Genomic DNA, 18,854 nt, shown 5'->3' with positions numbered 1-18,854 from the left:
TTAGGATTCTCTATCAAAGGCATCAATACTTGTTTCATTCCATTGGCAAATAGGGTATATCTATTCCTTCTACCATCATGCAAAGCTTGTCTATCATAGTATTAAGGTCTACCCAATAGGATATGACATACATCCAATGGCATAATATCAAAAAGAACTTAATCATGATAAGATTTCATCTTTTATTTCACTGGGCATTATTCAATTGCAATACCTTATGATCGTCCTTCACCCACGCAATCTAATAGGGCTTGGGATGCTTCAAACTTCGCAACTTCAATTATTCCACTAACTCAGCAAATGGTAGATTATCTAAACTACTATTATCAATAGACACTTTGCAACATTTTCCTTCAACTTTGCATCTTATCTTGAACAATTTTTTCTTCAGCAATGGTTCCTGGTCCATTTCCTCATTACATAAGGCTCTCCTTACCATTAGGGCTTCTCCATTTTTTGGTTGACTCAACGATTCAATAGGTTCTTCTTCCACATAGGCAGTACTACCTTTACGTTCTATCTTCTTGCTTGAATTCCCTGGGTGCATTTAACTTCTAGATGTCCTTTGGCATATAGGGTGAAAATAGGGTGTGCAACCCACATGTCCCTTTAGAACCCATGAAATATGCACCAAATGTCTTTTTTTTAATCAAAATATATGTTATTTTCCTTAGAAATATGTTATTTTCCTTAGAAGACTCATAGACATCCACAAGACAGTTGATGGACATCCAAGATGCCCTCTTCCTTGAGTCCTACTGTCTCCAAATGCAAGGAAGCATTCTATGACGTTTCTTGGTTTTATTTTTTTCATTTTCCCTTTTTGGGGTGGGGAGGTTGGGACACATCCATGTCTATTACATAAAATTGAAGGTGAACTAAACATAGAAGCTGCAGGTGACCTCATCCCTTTATCTCACTTCTAAAATTCTTTTTAGCAGCACCCACAACTGGAAAAAATTATTTGCAGGATAGAGAACTGAATTTTAGCAGTTTTACCCATTATTTGGATTTTTTCAATTGAGTTTTCTTATGATAAGTCTTTTGAAAAACTGAATTATTCCGGTGAATTCAAACCCAAAATAAGCATTTTTCTCTAAGCCACAATAAACCCTAATATCTCAATTTCGACTTGACACTGTAATGCCCATGTTCACATTTTCCGACATGATGCTTTTTCGAGTGTCATATTGAGTAATACTGCATCCAATCCTGGTTTAGTCACGTTTAATCTTGCTAAATGTTATGGACAAGACAGCCTACACTAGTGGCATCTTAGCCAACGTAAAAGATTTGCGATTTCAAAGGAGCCAATTTGCCCATTGAGGAAAACAATTAATCCTAATTCACAATCCAAAAAACTGAAAACCTAGCTAAAACAGCAATTTGCCAGAAGTTTATGTCAAGGAACTAACATGTGCACTATGTTGAGGGCTAACTCAAGGGCAAACAAAATGTGAGTTTTACAGACATCATTAGCACCATAATTCTAGTAGAACCATTACAATCACATTAAGCCTTGCAACCGCTTCCAAGGAGGCAATTTATCAATTACAAGAAAATCAAACCCTAACTAATAAATTAAAAGAAATGGGAAAGCATTAACATCATTGTATATGTCTTAAGAAAAAATGCATCTATACATACGTGAATCTTTCTGTTTTATCAGGGTCTTCCGATTGGTATTTCCCTAATTCGACATCCACATTCTCATTTTCTTCGTCGTCGTCGTCGTCCTCTTTCGCTGCAGCTGCGGTGGCTTTGGCAGCGTCGGGAGGATTAGCAGGCTGTTGGGGCTCCTCCTGAGACTGTGGAGGACCATCAGGGGCATCATAATCCTCATCATCGCTAGAAATGTGGCCCTTATTCTTAGAGGAGTCCTTCAAATCTTGTTTCCCTGCTATGGCTGCTTCTGAATGTGTAGGGGATGGAAGTGGTGAGTCAGGAGGCGTGACAGACTCATTGAAGGCACTTTCGAAAGGATCTAGACTCATGTCTTCTACTGAAATGGAGTTTGCTGTTGTAGAAGTTCAGAAGGCTTTCTCTCAGACCGAAAGTTTGCCCAAGCATTTGTTTTATGTCGGCTATGTTTCAGTTCAGATTTTGCGCGCAGGTTACTAATTTGTATTTCATATTATTTGCTTTAAATATCCACGGTGGGTTACTCATTTGGATTTCATATTATTTGCTTTAAATTAACCAACGGATTCTCGGTGGGTCGGTTGCATGGAGACATTTTCATTTTATTTTATTTTTATGAATAGTCTTTTTTCTATTAATAAACAAGAGATCTAAAGCACCATAATTCCTCCCTAAAATGTGGATAGAGATAATGAGAGATGGAAAAGTTTAAGATTGAGAAATGTAAAATTATGAAAATATATAGGAAGAGATAGATAGGGAGACATTAAGATAGAGAAAATAGAAGATATAGAAGGAAAAGTTTAAGATAGAGATGTACAAATATACAATTTGTTGAATTAAATGATTAAAATTGCTATATAATTTAAGTAATTTGTAATTAAGTTTATAATCATAAAATAATTAATTGAAATATTTTTCAAAATATATAATTATTTGATTTTTAAAAAGTAAAGAGCTTTAATATAAATATTTAATATTTATTAAACAATTGAGTTAATTGATTACAAAATAAGAAAATTTTGACAATATCATTTTTTTAATTTTTTTAATTAGTAAATGGTCAAAGTTTTTAATTATATTAAATTAATAAACATAAATACAATAGAGTAACTCCGTTCAAATGGTCACTGGTAGGAAAGAATGGAGAAGAAAACCTCCAATCTTGCTCGGGACCTTGCTCCTATTTTATTACAAATATAAAAGGGGCATACCCCAGTTGTCAATTACAAAAAATTTCTAGTCAATACAGGAAGAAGGGTATGAATCCTCTTCTAAATTTAAACTTCACTACTTCTTCCACTATTTCTGTTTAAACCAATATTAAAAATAAGTAGACAATCCAATGCTTTAATACTTTCCATATGTTCCTCTTCTTGTCCATTTTGAATGAAATGCTTCCCCGTAATAACTTGCTACTCAGTTATACAGCTTAAAGCAGATGTTAGAGCAATTAGTTAAACCATATGAAAACATGAGATCCTGAAAGGATGAACTACAATTGCTTTGGCTATCCAAGAAGGACAGATTACTGGAGGATACCAGTTAAAAAGTTAAACTTAATTATATTAACTAGAACCCATCAATTTAAAGCCACAACAAGAGTCATTACAATAACACTGTGTCCTACCAGAATGAGTTTAACTATATTAAACTAAGAGTCACAATAATAAACCTTTAAGTATACAAAGAAATTACTAACTTTACTTATTAACCAAAATAAACAACCATTGAAAGTTGCTCTGATTATGACTATCTCTACATGTTGCTCTGTTATGATATCCTAATTCCTTTCTATGATATTATGGAAGCTCAAACATACCCCATTATCAAGGAATGTGTCTAGGTTAATTGAGATAGAGAACAGAGCTCTAGTCATAATAAAATTACCATTGATATTGAGTTGGAATATAGATATTATTATGGAACATGATTTGGAATTGCCCATACTACTAAACAATACTAACAAAACTTATTCTAGATACAAAACCCATATTTAAGAAATACCTTTAAGCAGCTTGGTAGTTTATATTAGTGGATTTGCCTCTGCATATTACTCTTTAAACTAGTTGGATTAACCTTCTACAAAGCTATAGATTTAACTAACTCATCTACTTATCTCAAGTAGAATTTATTTCTTTGAGTTCATCAAACAATTTTGCAGTTGCAGCTATGAGAAATCCCATAATAACTAGCCAGATACAAATACATCTTTAAATGAAACCAAAACATATACAAAAATTATAAACAAAGGGAGCATAGAACAATCGGGCACAATACTAAAATAAATGTTATTTATCTTAGTATCATGAAATTACAAAGATTCGAAAATCTCAGAGCTGCTTTACATTATATATACTAGCCTATCGATCAACCTCTAAGATAGCTACCAATTGTAGGTTACTACCACCCAACTTAACCTTAATATAGTATACTGGTAAACCATGACATACTATCCTTACTATACTACCCCAGCAAGATTATTACATATATTCCTTGCTTTGATGAAGGCCAACAAGCAAACATTAGCCACTAGAGCCTACCAACCAAAGGAAAAGACAAAAGGTGCATGAGCTAGGACACAAAGGAAAAACCTCAGCCAGACTGCAAGAAAAAGAACTAAGATCCTTACCCACACTGCTATTTCCAAAAGACCATAATAATCTCGGCAATATCATTAGGGTTTTCAAACTGGAAGAGTGGAGGAAATTCAAAAGAGTTCTTCTCCTTACTTATCTTTTCAATGTTAGGGGTGCAAAAATCTAGAGCATCCAAGTTCTCCAATTCCACAATTGGGTGAATGTAGGATTTGAACAAACGAAGAAAATTTTTGAGTCATTCATTGCCATCGTCTACCACTATCCCTCTCCATCTAAGGAGAAATTAAATACTCGATTCCATTTTAGGCCACACCAAGTTAAAAGCTACAGGATCATGAATTACCAATGAAGGCCGCCTTGGCACTATGGCTAGATCAAAGGCTCCCCTGGGGGTGATCCATATACATTTTCGGGAGGGGAACTCTAAGCTTCTCATCTAAGCTCATGATGGCTTCTTCTAGGCCTTTGCACCAGACAGGGTCAAATATATTTCGACAGAGCCTAACCATATCCCATTTGTCTATTTTGGCTCTAGCCATGCACCTAATGAATGTCCCTATGATATCGCTATTTGTTCTCCATGTAAAATCATATTTGAAAAATCCTTCTCCTAGGGCATGGCTCACCGCAATTCTTGTCATGCCATGTATTGGTTTTAGCACATGATTCCATCGTTTTGGCTTCACATTGTCGCGAAAGGCCATAGTACATACTTTTGAAGTATGGAAAACACAGATGAAGGTGTCCATTATAGAAAAGGCAGGCACAAGATGACAGGGACGGACCAAAAAATGAATTAAAAGGGCAAGGCTCTGCATGCGAAGGATCTAGAAGAGCCAAGATGAATGCCCACATCAACTGAAGCCATCAGCTTGATGTCACTATGTAACTTTCATGATGGGGGAAGAATGACGCAGCCATAATTGAAAAATAAGGGTGAATTAACTTAGAGTTTTGGGTTTAGATCCACTAATGGCTATACGATAGAAAGGAGAGAGGCTAACTAATAATGATTTGCACTTATTGTATTCTCAATGATATGGATATTCAAAATGAAGGGTCCTTAGTATACTATTCTATGACTTTGTCGATTTGAAATTTCTAAACATGCATTCTGTCTGTTCCTAAATCTGCTTATATAAGCGAGGGCTAAACTCATATGGAATCAAATAAATGTGGAATAAATATTAGGATATGTTACATTCTAACAAAATATACTATCCCAAGGATACTTAAAGTAGTATCCAAGAAACCTAGACTTACTAAAGGTTGGGATAAATCATAATCAAATCATCACAACCAATAACTTAATAGAGTTTATTTTAAAAACTTGTTATATTAATGATAAATATTATAATGGCTGATGTCTCTATTTAAGAATACTAATCATTCATGACCAGAGAATTTTCACCATCAGCCCCTTTATTTGCCAGCTAGTCTGTCTTCCTATTACCTTCCTGAAAAATATGACAAATCTGAGTATTGGCAAACTGATCTAGAATACTGAGAATGTCTTCTAACTTTGAGTTTAAGACCCAATTGGGTGTTTCTCTTTTCCTTATTGCATTTAATACAATTTGAGAGTCTCCTTCAATGATGATTTTGGATAATCCTAAATTTAGGCAAAGCTAAAGTCCTTCTTCCAAGGCTTCAAGCTCTACCAAATTATTAGTTGTTGGGTCAATAGATTTAGCCCTTTTAGCTATCCACCAAATTATTAGTTGTTGGGTCAATAGATTTAGCCCTTTTAGCTATCCAATCACCTGACTCATTGGTAATGATACAACCAATGCATGCTAAATCAGGATTGCCTCTAGATGCTCCATCAAAGTTTAACTTAGCCCAACCTTTCAGAAAGGGGATCCATCTACAACTTTCCCTTGCCTCTTTATTCTTCTTTTTATAGTTAAGTAAGGGATTAATCAGGTTAGTTCATTTCTTTTTAATATCACCATCCCATCTTGAGAATGATCCTTCTTCTTTCTAGGAATTCCTGAGGTGGGAATTTAAGGTCTCGACTATGCTTGCTTCTATTTTTTTAACAATCTCTGCTGGTTGCATATCCTAGTCATGGAATATTCTTCTATTCCTTTCTTTCCAAACCTCCCACATGAGGATAGATGGGCTAATATTCCAAATTCTACTATAGATACCTTTACAAACATTTGTGGGCCAGCTTTTGAGAAAATCAACTAATGAATTTGGCATGGGGGAATACCAACCTAACATACTTCTGAGTCAATCCCAACAGTGTTGAGTGTAAGGACATCTATATAAGATGTGATTGGTATCTTCACTATTTTTCCTACATAACACACATCTAGATGGGCCTTCAATGGCTAGATTGTGGAATTTGTCAGCTGTGAGGATCCTGTTTTGAAATGCTAGCCATAAAAAGAAACTAGCCTTTGGCAGACATAAATGATCCCAACAAAGTTTAAGTGGGATTTCCAGTTCATCCCATCTTTGGGAGTGAATGAGAGCGTTATAACCATTTTTCATGCTATACTTGCCATCTTTTGACACAACCCAAATGAGATTGTCGTTCCTTTCTATTTGCTTAATTTTCCTATTTTGGATTATCTTTTCATATACCTTTTTTGTTGTTGGTTCCACATCTATATCATCCAAAGATTTCCATACCCAACTAGTGCTTCCATTCAAGGTTTTTTTGGTTTTATAATCACTGACCTTACTACCTCGTAGTTTAACTAATTTCTCTTTGAGATCAACAAGAATCTCCAATCTATCTATTGGGGGATGCTCATCCCATGAATCTTCCTAGAATAAGGCTTCATCACCCTTACCAATGTCCCAAGTAAGATATTTACTAAGGAAGGCCCAACATCTAACAATAAAATTCCAACTCTCAGAACCTTTGGGAAGAGTCTTCATCCTAAAAATGGAGAGGGGATCAACAGCATTAAGGTACTTATTATACATAATTTTAGCCCATTTGTTGTCCCTTTCAACAAATAGGTGTCATATTAGTTTGGCACCTAATGCTTTGTTTTGCCAGTATAAGTTTTTTATACCTAATCCTCCAAACTCCTTTGGTTCACAAATTTTTTCCCATCTTATAAGGGCCAATGTTTTAGATTCCTCACAATCATTCCAGAGGAAGCTTCTAAGTTTTTCCTCAAGCTTCTTATTGATATGCTTGGATAGAGGAAGACAAGAAAGTGGATAAGTTGGGATAGCCAAGAATACTGATTTTATCTTGGTGATTTTACTAGCTTTTGTGAGCCATTTATCTTTCCATCCGCCTATCCTAGCCTCCAATCTATCCAGAATACTCTGCCATGCTTTATTGGATTTACTGACTTTTTCTAACTCGATAGTAAGGTATTTACATGGAAATGTACCCTTGTTATAACCCATGATATGACATATCTGCTTTTCCATTTTTAGTTTAGTATTAATAAAATAAAATTTGGACTTTGTTGCGTTTACTTTTTGACCTGATGCTACCATATATTGCTGAATGATAACCTTGATGTTTAGCACCTCTTTTGTTGTGCTCTCACCAGGCAGATAGGTGTCATCTACGTATTGTTGATGGGTAATGTTGGGGATGTTTTGTGTTACAGTTATACCCTTTATTTTCCCTTTGTTGTAAGCCTTGGTGAGTGCTCTCCCAAAGGCTTCTGCCATAATAATATAAAGAGTTGGGGATAGGGGGTCTCCTTATCTAATACCTCTTGATGTTTCAAAGAAGCCCTCAGGGGTACCATTAATAAGAACTAAAAATTTTGTGGTAGAGATACATTGATATATGAGGTTGATCCATTAGTGCGAAAAATCAAAAGCTTCTAAGATTTTGCATAAGAAACTCCAATCAACCATGTCATATGCTTTTTGGATGTCTAATTTCATGAACATGCTTGTCCCTTTGTTCTTGTAAGCTGAATGTATTGTTTCTTGGATAATAAATATTCCATCTAGGATTGATCTACCTGGAACAAAGCCAATTTGTTCTTCTGATATAATTTTAGGGAGAATTAGTTTAAGTCTATTTGCTAAAATTTTAGATAAGATTTTATAAATAGTATTACATAAAGCAATAGGTCTAAAATCCTTGGGATTTTCAGGATCCTCATTTTTAGGGATCAAAGTAAGAAAGGTGTGGTTGATTTCTGCTAGCAACGAACCACCATTTCTTGATGCTTCAATCGCTTTCCAAAGATCTACAACAATAATGTCCCAACACTTTTGATAGAAGAATGACTGGAATCCATCTGGTCTTGGAGATTTGTCAGGGTTCATAATGAATAATACCAATCTGACTTCTTCTAAGGTGATAAGTTTGTTTAAAGTTTTATTATCTTCTAATGAGACTACTTTAGGGATTGGTTCAAGCATTTTTTACTTAGCTACCCTATTCAAACATTCATAGTTGTTTAATGTATTCTAAAAGTGACTCACAAAAATCTTAGATATTTTATCCGGGTTCTCAATGGTAGTGCCCATATGATCTTTAATTTTAACTATTTTTCTTTTAGCTCTATTGTAGAGGGTGGAATTATGGAAGAATCTTGTGTTCCAATCTCCTTCATCTAGCCATTTTTCTCTTGACTTTAGTCTCCAAAACACTTCTTCTTTAGCTAGTATATTTTCTTGTTTAATGAGTAATTTTTTTTCTAGCAAAAAGCTATCATTATTCATACCCTTCTTGATTACTTCTAAACTTAGTTCCTTTAGACTTTTCTCAATTTCTAATTTTTCTTTGAATATATTATTGAAGTGTTCTTGTCCCATTTGAGTGTATTTTCTTTAAGAATTTTCATTTTTGAAACAAAAATAAACATTCTAGATCCTTTAAAATTACCTTGATTCCACCAATCTTTAATGCGTTCTAAAAAATTGGAATCTAAGAACCACATTTTTTCGCACTTGAAAGGATTTCTCACTGGCTTAGAAGGTTCAGAAAATTCAATTCTGACAGGGAAGTGGTCAGATCCAACTATTGGAAGAATAAGGGATTTAATATTAATATTAATATCACTCAGGTCTCCTTTAAGGAAAAACCTATCCAGTTTCTCTGCTATATAAGAGAAATCCTTCCTTTTATTGTTCCATGTATAATTCCCATTATTAAGCAGGATGTCGATTAGATTGTTAAGGTCACACCAGTTTTTAAAGTCTTTGGTAGCTTGGGAGGACTATTGGATACCTCCAATTTTTTCATTTATGTTTAGGATAGTGTTAAAGTCTCCACCTAAGAGGATGAGATCATTTTTATCATTGTTGATGAATAAACTAACTTCATCCTATAAAATTTATTATCTGTATTATAGATTGGCCCATATATGTTCACAAAATAAATTGAAGGTTGGTTTTGATGTTTTTAACTATACTATTTAGCCAGTTGTTATTTGTGTTTAAAATATCTAAAGATACTTTCCTGGGGTTCCATATGAAGCCTAAACCTCTCGATGCTCCTCTAGATTCATGCATATTAATCTTCCAGCTACCTATCTTCTTTTCTAACTTGGTTCCTTCTTCCTTATTTAACTTTGTTTCTTGTAATAGAATAATTTCAAATTCAAACAGTTTTAAATTTTGTTTTACTAGCCTTTTCTTGTTAAGGGCTTTTAAAAACCTAGCATTCCAAGTGGTGAGTCTTCATGCTTCCTTAGGAAGGAACTTCCCCTTCCCTGTATTAAATAACTAACTAATCTTTTACTACTCTTTAGCCTGCCCATCTGCTTCTCTAAGTACCTTAATGGATTTTCTTCCTCTTTTAGTTTTCACTTTGCCATACTTAGGAGAACTTATTCCTTCCTGATTCATTTGGATGCCTAGCTATTCAAAATTATTTTGTGCATTTAAGGTAATTTCATATTGTTTCCTTTCTTTTTCTTCTCTGTCTTTGCTTTCTAGTTCTTGTAGTATCTGCTCTGTAATGCTTAACTGGTTTTTTATATATCTATCCTTTATAGATGGTAGCTTCCTAAAATCATTCCCCTCAAATTTCTCACCTTGAGCTACCATTGGTGCATCTCTTATTACTATGAGTCTTTCTTGTCTTTATCACTACCTTCTATATTCAATAAATCTCTTTTTAAATCTTCACAAGTATAGTTATCTCCTCCTAATTTTAGGACTCTCTATATCAAATTCTCTTTATGTGCTTCACTGCTCCTATCAATATTCTCAAAGCTAAATACTTGAATTAATTTCTCAGTCAATGAATCCAGATTGCCTACTTCACTCTTATTTAGGTTAAGCCTTTCCAAGTCTTCATCCCATGTTGTATCCCTATGCAGAAATTCTTGAAATTCTTGAGTTAGCGATCTTTTTGTTTTACACTATTCACTACTTTTATCCTTATGATTACTGACAAAAGGAACAGAGGATTCTGATTTAGATGATGGCGTCTGTCAAAATTTGGAGAACCTATTGATTGACTCTCTGTTGATGTTTCTAGTTTCTTTCCCATGATCTATTATCTGATGCTATGGAGATCCCAATTCCTCTTTTGTATTCTTAACTTCCCCACTTTCTTTATCTTCCCCCACAAATAAGAGGTTATTTTCTTTTTCTTCTAGGCTACTAATCACATTATCTAGTGGCTTCTTAATTATTTGCTTCTCTAGATTTTCTGATGAATTTTCCTCTATAATTGATATACTTATTTTCTTATCTTTCTTGGCTTTGTTCGAGTTTTCCTTGAATTTTTTTGTTGTTAGTAGCTAATCCTTGTTGCCTTGTGGTGACCAAGTATTGATTATTGTTTCTTTTATCTGTGTTGAGGTCTTTGGAGCTTGATTTTAATAGGAAATCTATAGTTTTTGAAAAAGGACTACTTCCTTTACCTTCCTTAGTATCTGATCCATCAATATTTTCTTTGTTGATTTTTGATAATGTATGTTTTTCCTCTTTTGTGCTTTGACATTCTATTATTTTATCTTCTAGCATAGCCTCTAGAACTTTCTTTTGCAATTCCTTGGGAAATAGAAAAAGGCCATCTCTAATCTCTGACATTGGATTTGCCTTTGTGGTCTCATCTAAACTGACTACCCCCCTTTTAGGAGCTAGCTTTGATTTCCTTTTTGTGTCTTGATGAATCTATAGTGGAAATTTCTTATTTGGTGAATCCTTTGGGTGCTCTTTTTGATTCCTTATGTTCATCATAGGGAAAGTGCTCTTAAGATCTGCAATTAGTTGCAACATTTTGAAGACAATTTTCCTATCATTGTATAATCTGATCGTGTCTGAGATTTTGCCATCATATCGATGAAAGTTTAATCTATATATAGCTCTGTTAGTTATCACTTTGATCTAATCAGATTCTAGATTATTAGCCTTGCATTTAATCAAAAGTTTGATGTTATTGCAATAATGGAAGGACGTGTCTATGCCTATCAAATCACCAATAGAGGTCCTTATTTTCTTAATAATTTCTATATGAAGAAGTTCTAGAGGGAGGGATTGAAGGGTAAACCAAGTTGGGCTCAAAAAATTTAACATCCTTTCCTTACAATCTAGAATCCATTCAAAAAATTTCACAACATGACCTTTAAGAAAATATTCACAGACATAAAGGAAATCTTTTTTGACCAATTCATCACTACAATGAATATATACTAATCTATTTGAGTAATGAGAGATATTTACCTGGTACTTGCAAAATTCTTGTAACCAATTAGTGAGGTTGAGAAATTCACACCTTGGACCATTCCAGAATGCAAATACGCCAACCTTTTGGTACTCTTGCCAATGACCTTCGCTTTCATGGTTACTGATGATGAGGGTTTAATCCTCTGAGATAGAAGGGTATGATATAGGAAAAGATCTGGGTTAATGGTTAGTGAAACCAAGGGGATTTACAATAGGGTTTCTATGATGAGGCGAAACATATGAATTGGGTGAAACACAAGATGATAAAAGACTTGGGATCTCAATCCTCCTTGGTTGATTCTTATAAATATGTGGGAGATCCACAATACTATCATAAAGGAAACCTATCTGCCATGAGAACAACTCATTATTATTGTTTCCTGAGTATTTGGTGAGATTAAAAAACCTAATCTAGTTATCCAAGCTTTCCATGTAAAAGATGATGGGGCGAGTGCTATGGGATCCTAAAGAAATGGAAAGCCTAGGGGATTCAAAATAATCAGGTTGGAAATTAACATGGGGAGTGCTTTTTACCTTCTAGTGGTTGGGAGCAACATTACCTGGTTAGGAATCTCCATAACTCACTTTCTGAAATTCCCATTCACAATTGATACATTTTTATCTCCTCTTCTCTCTAAATTATTTTTTGGGATAACTAGGGTTTTAGCCGAAGCGGCCCCTAAGTTATTTTGATTTGCCTGCTTTACATTCAAATGTTCATGTTCTTTTTGTCCACTAAGGACCATGAACGGATTTAAGGTTTCTACCAAAAACTTGGTATTAAGATCAATTTTAAGAGGGGAGGTAGAATGATGGATTCTTCTTGGCTTAATCCTCTCCCTACCAGGGTTGCAAAATTTTGGTAAAAGATTTGGCAATGCATATGTACTGGGTTTAAAATCTTCCTTAGGGTTTCCAAACTTCTTAGTTTTCCATTGATTTCCATATAGATGTTTTCCTCTTGTCGCATTCTTCGAATTGTTTGCTAAATTCCTGACTGCTCTGCTCACCATTTAAAAAAATATTTTAGGTAGTCTGGTATGACAATACCAATTTTAATTGTAAGTGTAACGTAATTTTCACTGCATTTTACAAAATAAAATACAAAATTTACCTTTATAGTCTCTTAAGAAGATTTTTGTAGACTAAAGTAACTCATAGGAAAGGAAAAGTTAGATAGGAGAAAAATATTGATGTTAAATCTTATATCAAACATAATATATTCTTATTTGGTAAAAAGAAGTATAAAATTACAACATTATTGTATGTTGCATTGGACACTCTAAACTAGTGCTAAAATCCCAAAATTAATTTTAAGTAATTTGTAATTAAGTTTACAATCATAAAATAATTTCAGCATAGGAATTTATGTTATTTGGCATGCATTCTGCCAGAATTTTATACCTCTTTCATTGATTTCTTATAAATTTCATCATGTAATGTTATTTGTAGAATCTTGCTAGAAAGATTCAAGGCCAAACTTAAGTAGCGCGGGGTGAGAACAATGCATAAAATGCACTAAAAATGTTCAATGTTAAGTAGTCCACTAAATTAAGTCCCAGACTAATTTCATGGATCTTTGAGCAAACAACATTTACAATGTTATGCTTAGTTATTATGACCCATAGGCAAGGCTAAATTTCAAGAAAAAGTGGCAGTATTGGGTCACAATTTGAATTAAATATGACAACTTTCGTAGGGCTTATCAACTCTATGTTGAGAACAAATTAAGGCATCAATGTTAAGTTTTCCTCTCCAAAATTGTTGGAGTCCACTAAGATCATGCTAGAGAATAGTCATACTTTGTCAATCAAAATGATTTAATTCTACTTGTTCAAAAAACTATTGTAGAAGATGTCGAGAGATTGGATCACAATTAAAGGGAGTGAAGAGAACAGGTAGATTGGATCGCACGATGAAAACACATTGTTTGATGTTAGTATTGTATTTTTTTATTTTAATGATTATTGATTACTTTAAGGGTTTGTAAGCATTATCAATGGACATTGATTGGGCTGGCAAGCAAGGCGATTGATCTCAGATCATGTTGTCTCTGTAAATCCCCTGATTTTTACACTACTATGTCATTCCTTAATTCTCATACTCTCGTGAAAATGAGATTGCAAATTGCAACATTAATTGAGTATTCTAGACTATTCCTTTAATTCTAGATCTTTCAATGAATTTTCTCTAATTTTTCATTGAGATTAATTATTTTTCTTCCCTACTATTTTTCGCAGTAACCAATGACCTTCTAAATAAATACTATTTATATATTTGAATAAATATACAAAAATTAGAACTTTATAAAAAGTTTGAAACCTACAAAAATTATTTGTTTCTATTGGTTTGTCAAAAGAATTGATTAGTTTTTATGGCACTAAACAACTGCGATAGTATCCTACCATTGACTGGAACTAATAATATACTAGTTACAATTCACAAAAAAGGGCTTGGGGATAAGATCACTCTGCAAGAGTTCACACAGTCGAAGCCAGAATCAACAACTATTCATCAAAAAAAAAAACTTTAAGCAACCCCTTAGACTGCCAAAGCAGTGCCAGTTCAGGGGGGTGGTTCATTGTGATCATGGAAACCCTAGTCATCCTTAGGATTGGTAGGTGGGCTAGGAATAGTCTAGCCATCAACAACATCTTCAGGGGCCTGGGCTTCATCTTTAGTATATGCCTACGGGGGTGAAATAGCCAACTTCAAGCAAAAAGGCCATTTTCCAGAAGCAACACGAGGAGCACCAAGAGGGGGAACCACCAGACCTAGGGACCAACTTGAGCCATGGTGAGGCGGAGAAGTCAAGCGGGGTCGCCAACCACCATCATCACCACTAGGAGAGTAGTGGCAGGAAGCCTGTGAGCGTGGCAGGCAGAAGAGTTGCACCCCCAGTGGGGGCCCCTAGGCCGACTATGATCAGTCAAGGTGTCAGGAGGCACTCTAGCAATCGTACATGGTGCATTACCCCAATGATTGAGTAGCTCCTAAAGGTGGGCCACCTCCAAATCCACCTTATTGGCTTGGACTTGAATCTGCATCATTACATTGTTACAAATGCATGCTTTAGTATACATAGTAACATTAATGTCAATAAAATTGTGAATAAAAAGAACAACATTCCTATCTTTCCACAAAGTAAACAAAATCTTCATCCTAAAGGTATGCCAAATCTAGGTAAACTACCTAGGGAACCTAGGGGAGTCACCCAACATAACCATATGCCAAGAAAAAGGTTTTGGTTGAAAAGGCTTAAAGAAATCATGAATCCAATGCCAATAATTTTGGGCATTTCTACAGAACCAAAAAATATGCAAAAAAGACTCTTGCTGTCCACAAAATGGACACCAAGGATTTGGAACCCCAATATGCTTGAGCTGAGGCCCAAGGGGAAGACCTTGAAACACCAAGAAAAATGGGCAATCTTAGGCTCAGTAATGGCACTCCAAATAGTGTTGAAACACTTTCTCTATTAAGAAAGAGAAGATCGCAGATGTTAGCGCTGGTTGAGGGTATCCACCATCGGCAAATGGGGCTAAAGCCATCGATACCCCATACTTGGTTTGTAGCTAGTGAAGGGAGTGATAATATACCACTTCCAGTCTATCCACCAAGGTCGACTAGATAACCACCTTGTGAATTAAGTGATCTGGAATTGTAGAAAGCAACAAATCAAAAGTTTGTTGATCGGAATGGGCAAGACAGAATTGAACTTGCATGTCTTCCCAAGATCTGAGACTCATAGAGACCCTAGAAAAGAGGTCCTTAGGTGCCTTGATGCCACATTTGAAAAAATGCAAAGCACTAGCACCTTGAGTCTTGGCTAGAGGAACACCCTAGATGGCAAACAATAAAGACCACCAAATGTTTTATTGATTCAAAGAGAGCCCATCATGAAACCCACCACCAAACTAGCGAAGCCAAGGTTTGACAGCTTTCCATATGCTCTTAGTAACAAAAGAGTCCTGAATGTGTATAGGTTCCCGCATGATGAGAAGGGTTTGAAAGCCAATCCCCTTCCATGCAGGCCTATTAATAGGAAATCCAGAGCAATGCAGTGTCAAACCAAAACTTTCCAAGCTTCATCTCTAGTGATGGCACATATAATCCACTTGGCACAAAGTGTGAGGCCTTGGCCAAGGCCTCCAGACTCTTTGGGGAGACAACAAAAATCCTAGGTCACTTTGTGAAAGCCATGATGGTCAGAACTAGAAGCCCAAAGAAAGTCATGGAGCAATTGTTCTAATTTCATATATGAAACTTTGGAAGGAGCCCAACAGGAAGAAAAATAACCCATAAAAGAAAGGGGTTTAATAAGCCAATAGTCATGCTTCTTTTCAATTTTTACAAGCACAACATTCCACAAATCCACTGGCGAAGCTTGAAAGGCAAAGGGAATGCTCAGAAAGGCAAAAATATCCCAGTGTGCGACCCATTTCTATTTGAATTGGTCAAGCCATGGTGGATTTGGAAGAAAATATTGCCTATAACAGATTGTCTTGTGCCATTGAATAGCAGAACCAGAGGCTTGAAAAAAGGTGTCCATGCATTGTAAGGCATTAGTGATGTTCTCCTCATCCTCCAAAAGTGTGAGTAAGGAATCATCAACAAAGTGCCTATTGACCAACTGAGATGAGGAATTTGGCAAGGAAATGCCACGAACCAAACCTAAGGAAATGGAGTGGGTTGGCAAGTAACCAAACCCTTCAGCAGTAAGAACATATAAAGTCAGAGCTAGAGGGAAACCCTGCAGGATAGAGCGAAAGAGTCCAAAGGCTTTAGACTGAGAGCTATTGATAGTAATACAAGCATTAGCATCTCCACAAGCTAAAGAAAATTGGGACCACAATCTAAAGCTTGAAGCATAGCCAAAATGAAGGGCCATTCAATTCAATCATAAGCTTTAGCAAAATCAATTTTCAAAAACATGGACTGCTGATTGGATTTGTGAGCTCATTCCATGTCTTCCCAGACAACAATGATGTTGTCAAGAATATACCTAGACTTGATAAAGCCAGTTTTCTTTGGCCACACAACTAAAGGTAGGAGATGGTGAAGTTTAAGAGATATTTCCTTACCAATTATCTTATATGACACACTAAGAAAAGTGATGGGCTATCAGTTGCAGATATCCTCAGGATTTCTAGATTAGGAATGAATTTGATGTTTCCTTTGTTGATAATGGCTCCTAACCTATTACAATAATAAGCTTCAAGATAAATTTTGTGCAAGTTTGGACCAATAGACTCCTAGAGGTGCTTATAAGATTCACAGGGAAACCCATCACACACGGGGGATTTTTCATCAACCATGGAAAAGACAACCTCCTCGAGGTCTTAGATGGTGAGAAGCTACTCCCAGAAAACACGTTGCTCAACTGCTAGGTGGTTTGGAGTAACAAGAATACACTTTCTGAGGGCTTCCTCCCAAGCAATCAAATTTCCCTGTGAAGCAAAAACATTTTTGTAGTGGTGAACAAAAGCTTGCATGATGTCAAGGAGATTGGAGAGAGAAAAATTTCCCTATTCAATCTTTTTAATCCCAAAATTGGTATGACAAGCTATAAGAGCCTAGAAGAACTCTTTAGAAGCCTTATCACCAACTTCCAACCAATGGAGGCGTGCTTTGATTTGGGCCCCTCGAGTGACATAATTATCCACAGTCTACTTGTCATAATGAAGCTCGGCAAGCTGGATTTGTAAATCAACATCAAAAGGGTTAAGGGTGAGAGATTCAGAAGCCTTCTTGAGGGCCTTGGTAGTGGAGTCATAAGATCATCATCTGAAAACTACTAACCTGGAGACACTTAAATTTATGTTATGGTTGAACGCCATTTTTATGTCAAAGGTGTTCTTTATGTGAAGAAATTAGGTGCTTCTAGAAATCGGTGACCAAAAGGCTACTCACACATGAGGATCGAGTTAATTTGCACTAAAATTTTCTCAATCTTCACAAATTTCTCCATAGACAAAAATCTAAGAAAACCTATCTGTGGCCACTTATTCTTTCATAAAATTTTGAAGTGTTACTTATGTTGAAAGGAGGTGGCGTGATTGCATTCAAAATAAACTAGCAAGTGCATTTGAACAAGTATAATGGTCTTCCTAATAGGAAGATATATCTCCACTATATATTTGAGGATTAGGGGAAAATTGAGAGATTACATGAATCAATGATAATTGTTATCTTTTTTATTAATGGTATTTGACTTAAGGATGGAAAGAACAAGAGAAAAATGTTTCCATATTGTCATACAAGGCAAGAGAGTTTATGTTTCAACATGCATTTGATTTTCAAAATCGGTGAATTGTGGAGCGGAATATATCCATGTATATGAGTACCTTTATGTTGTCATTCATTATATACCAATAGTATATTGCACTGAGGAGTTTTTAAATCAATCCTCGTGAAATTGTGAATCATTCATTTACACAAAATGATATGATGTGGGGATTATTAGTGAATTTTTCCAAGCATTTCTTATTTGTTTGCATTTGGGAAAGCACATAATTAGAGAGCAAACATTATAGGTCAGCCCACATTGGGTATGTTGTACAAAATGTGAAGAAAAGAGTGGGAAACCCTATTTGTTCATCATTTTTGTTAACTTAGTGTGACATTTATTTTAATATAGTTGTTGTCTATGATGGAAGACCTAAAGTGCATGACCACTTTAGCCAATTACGAGTCTAATAGATTCTACAAGGTGAACATAAGGATTCGATGGTGGCAAGTATGTTTTCTTCAAAAAAGCAATACAAATATTGCAACAAGCACTTGACTACAATATTGCATCATAAAATTAAAGAGAAAAATGTAGAAAAAGTGAGCGTCTACCAAATCTTTGGTCATGGAATCTCATCAAGTGGTAATGCAAACTCATGTATGTTTACTTCTTTAGGGTGCGGTTGTATATTTGGAGAAACTAAATTTAGGAAGAGAGTTGGAGATGTGATAAAAAGTTGTCCTTCGATATTATATTCA

The 18,854-nt window shown here is 35.2% G+C and overlaps 1 protein-coding gene across 1 annotated transcript in view; it reads right to left on the bottom strand.

Annotated features, from left to right (window-relative positions):
- Positions 1-2,168, bottom strand: part of TAF11 (TBP-associated factor 11) — a 72,963-nt gene extending 70,795 nt beyond the window's left edge. Inside the window, exon 1 of the mRNA XM_089806535.1 lies at positions 1,648-2,168. Coding sequence (XP_089662661.1) covers positions 1,648-1,994 — 347 coding nt within the window. The 5' untranslated portion in view covers positions 1,995-2,168. The remainder of the gene's footprint in view (positions 1-1,647) is intronic.
- Between the last annotated feature and the right edge of the window lie 16,686 nt (positions 2,169-18,854).

Source organism: Cupressus sempervirens, chromosome 10 (genome assembly GCF_028749045.1).
Source record: "Cupressus sempervirens isolate cs-2001-9-10 chromosome 10, ASM2874904v1, whole genome shotgun sequence".
In the NCBI taxonomy this organism is placed as follows: Eukaryota; Viridiplantae; Streptophyta; class Pinopsida; order Cupressales; family Cupressaceae; genus Cupressus; species Cupressus sempervirens.
Note: the sequence above shows the minus strand (reverse complement) of the source record. Positions and strands in the feature narration are given on the sequence as shown.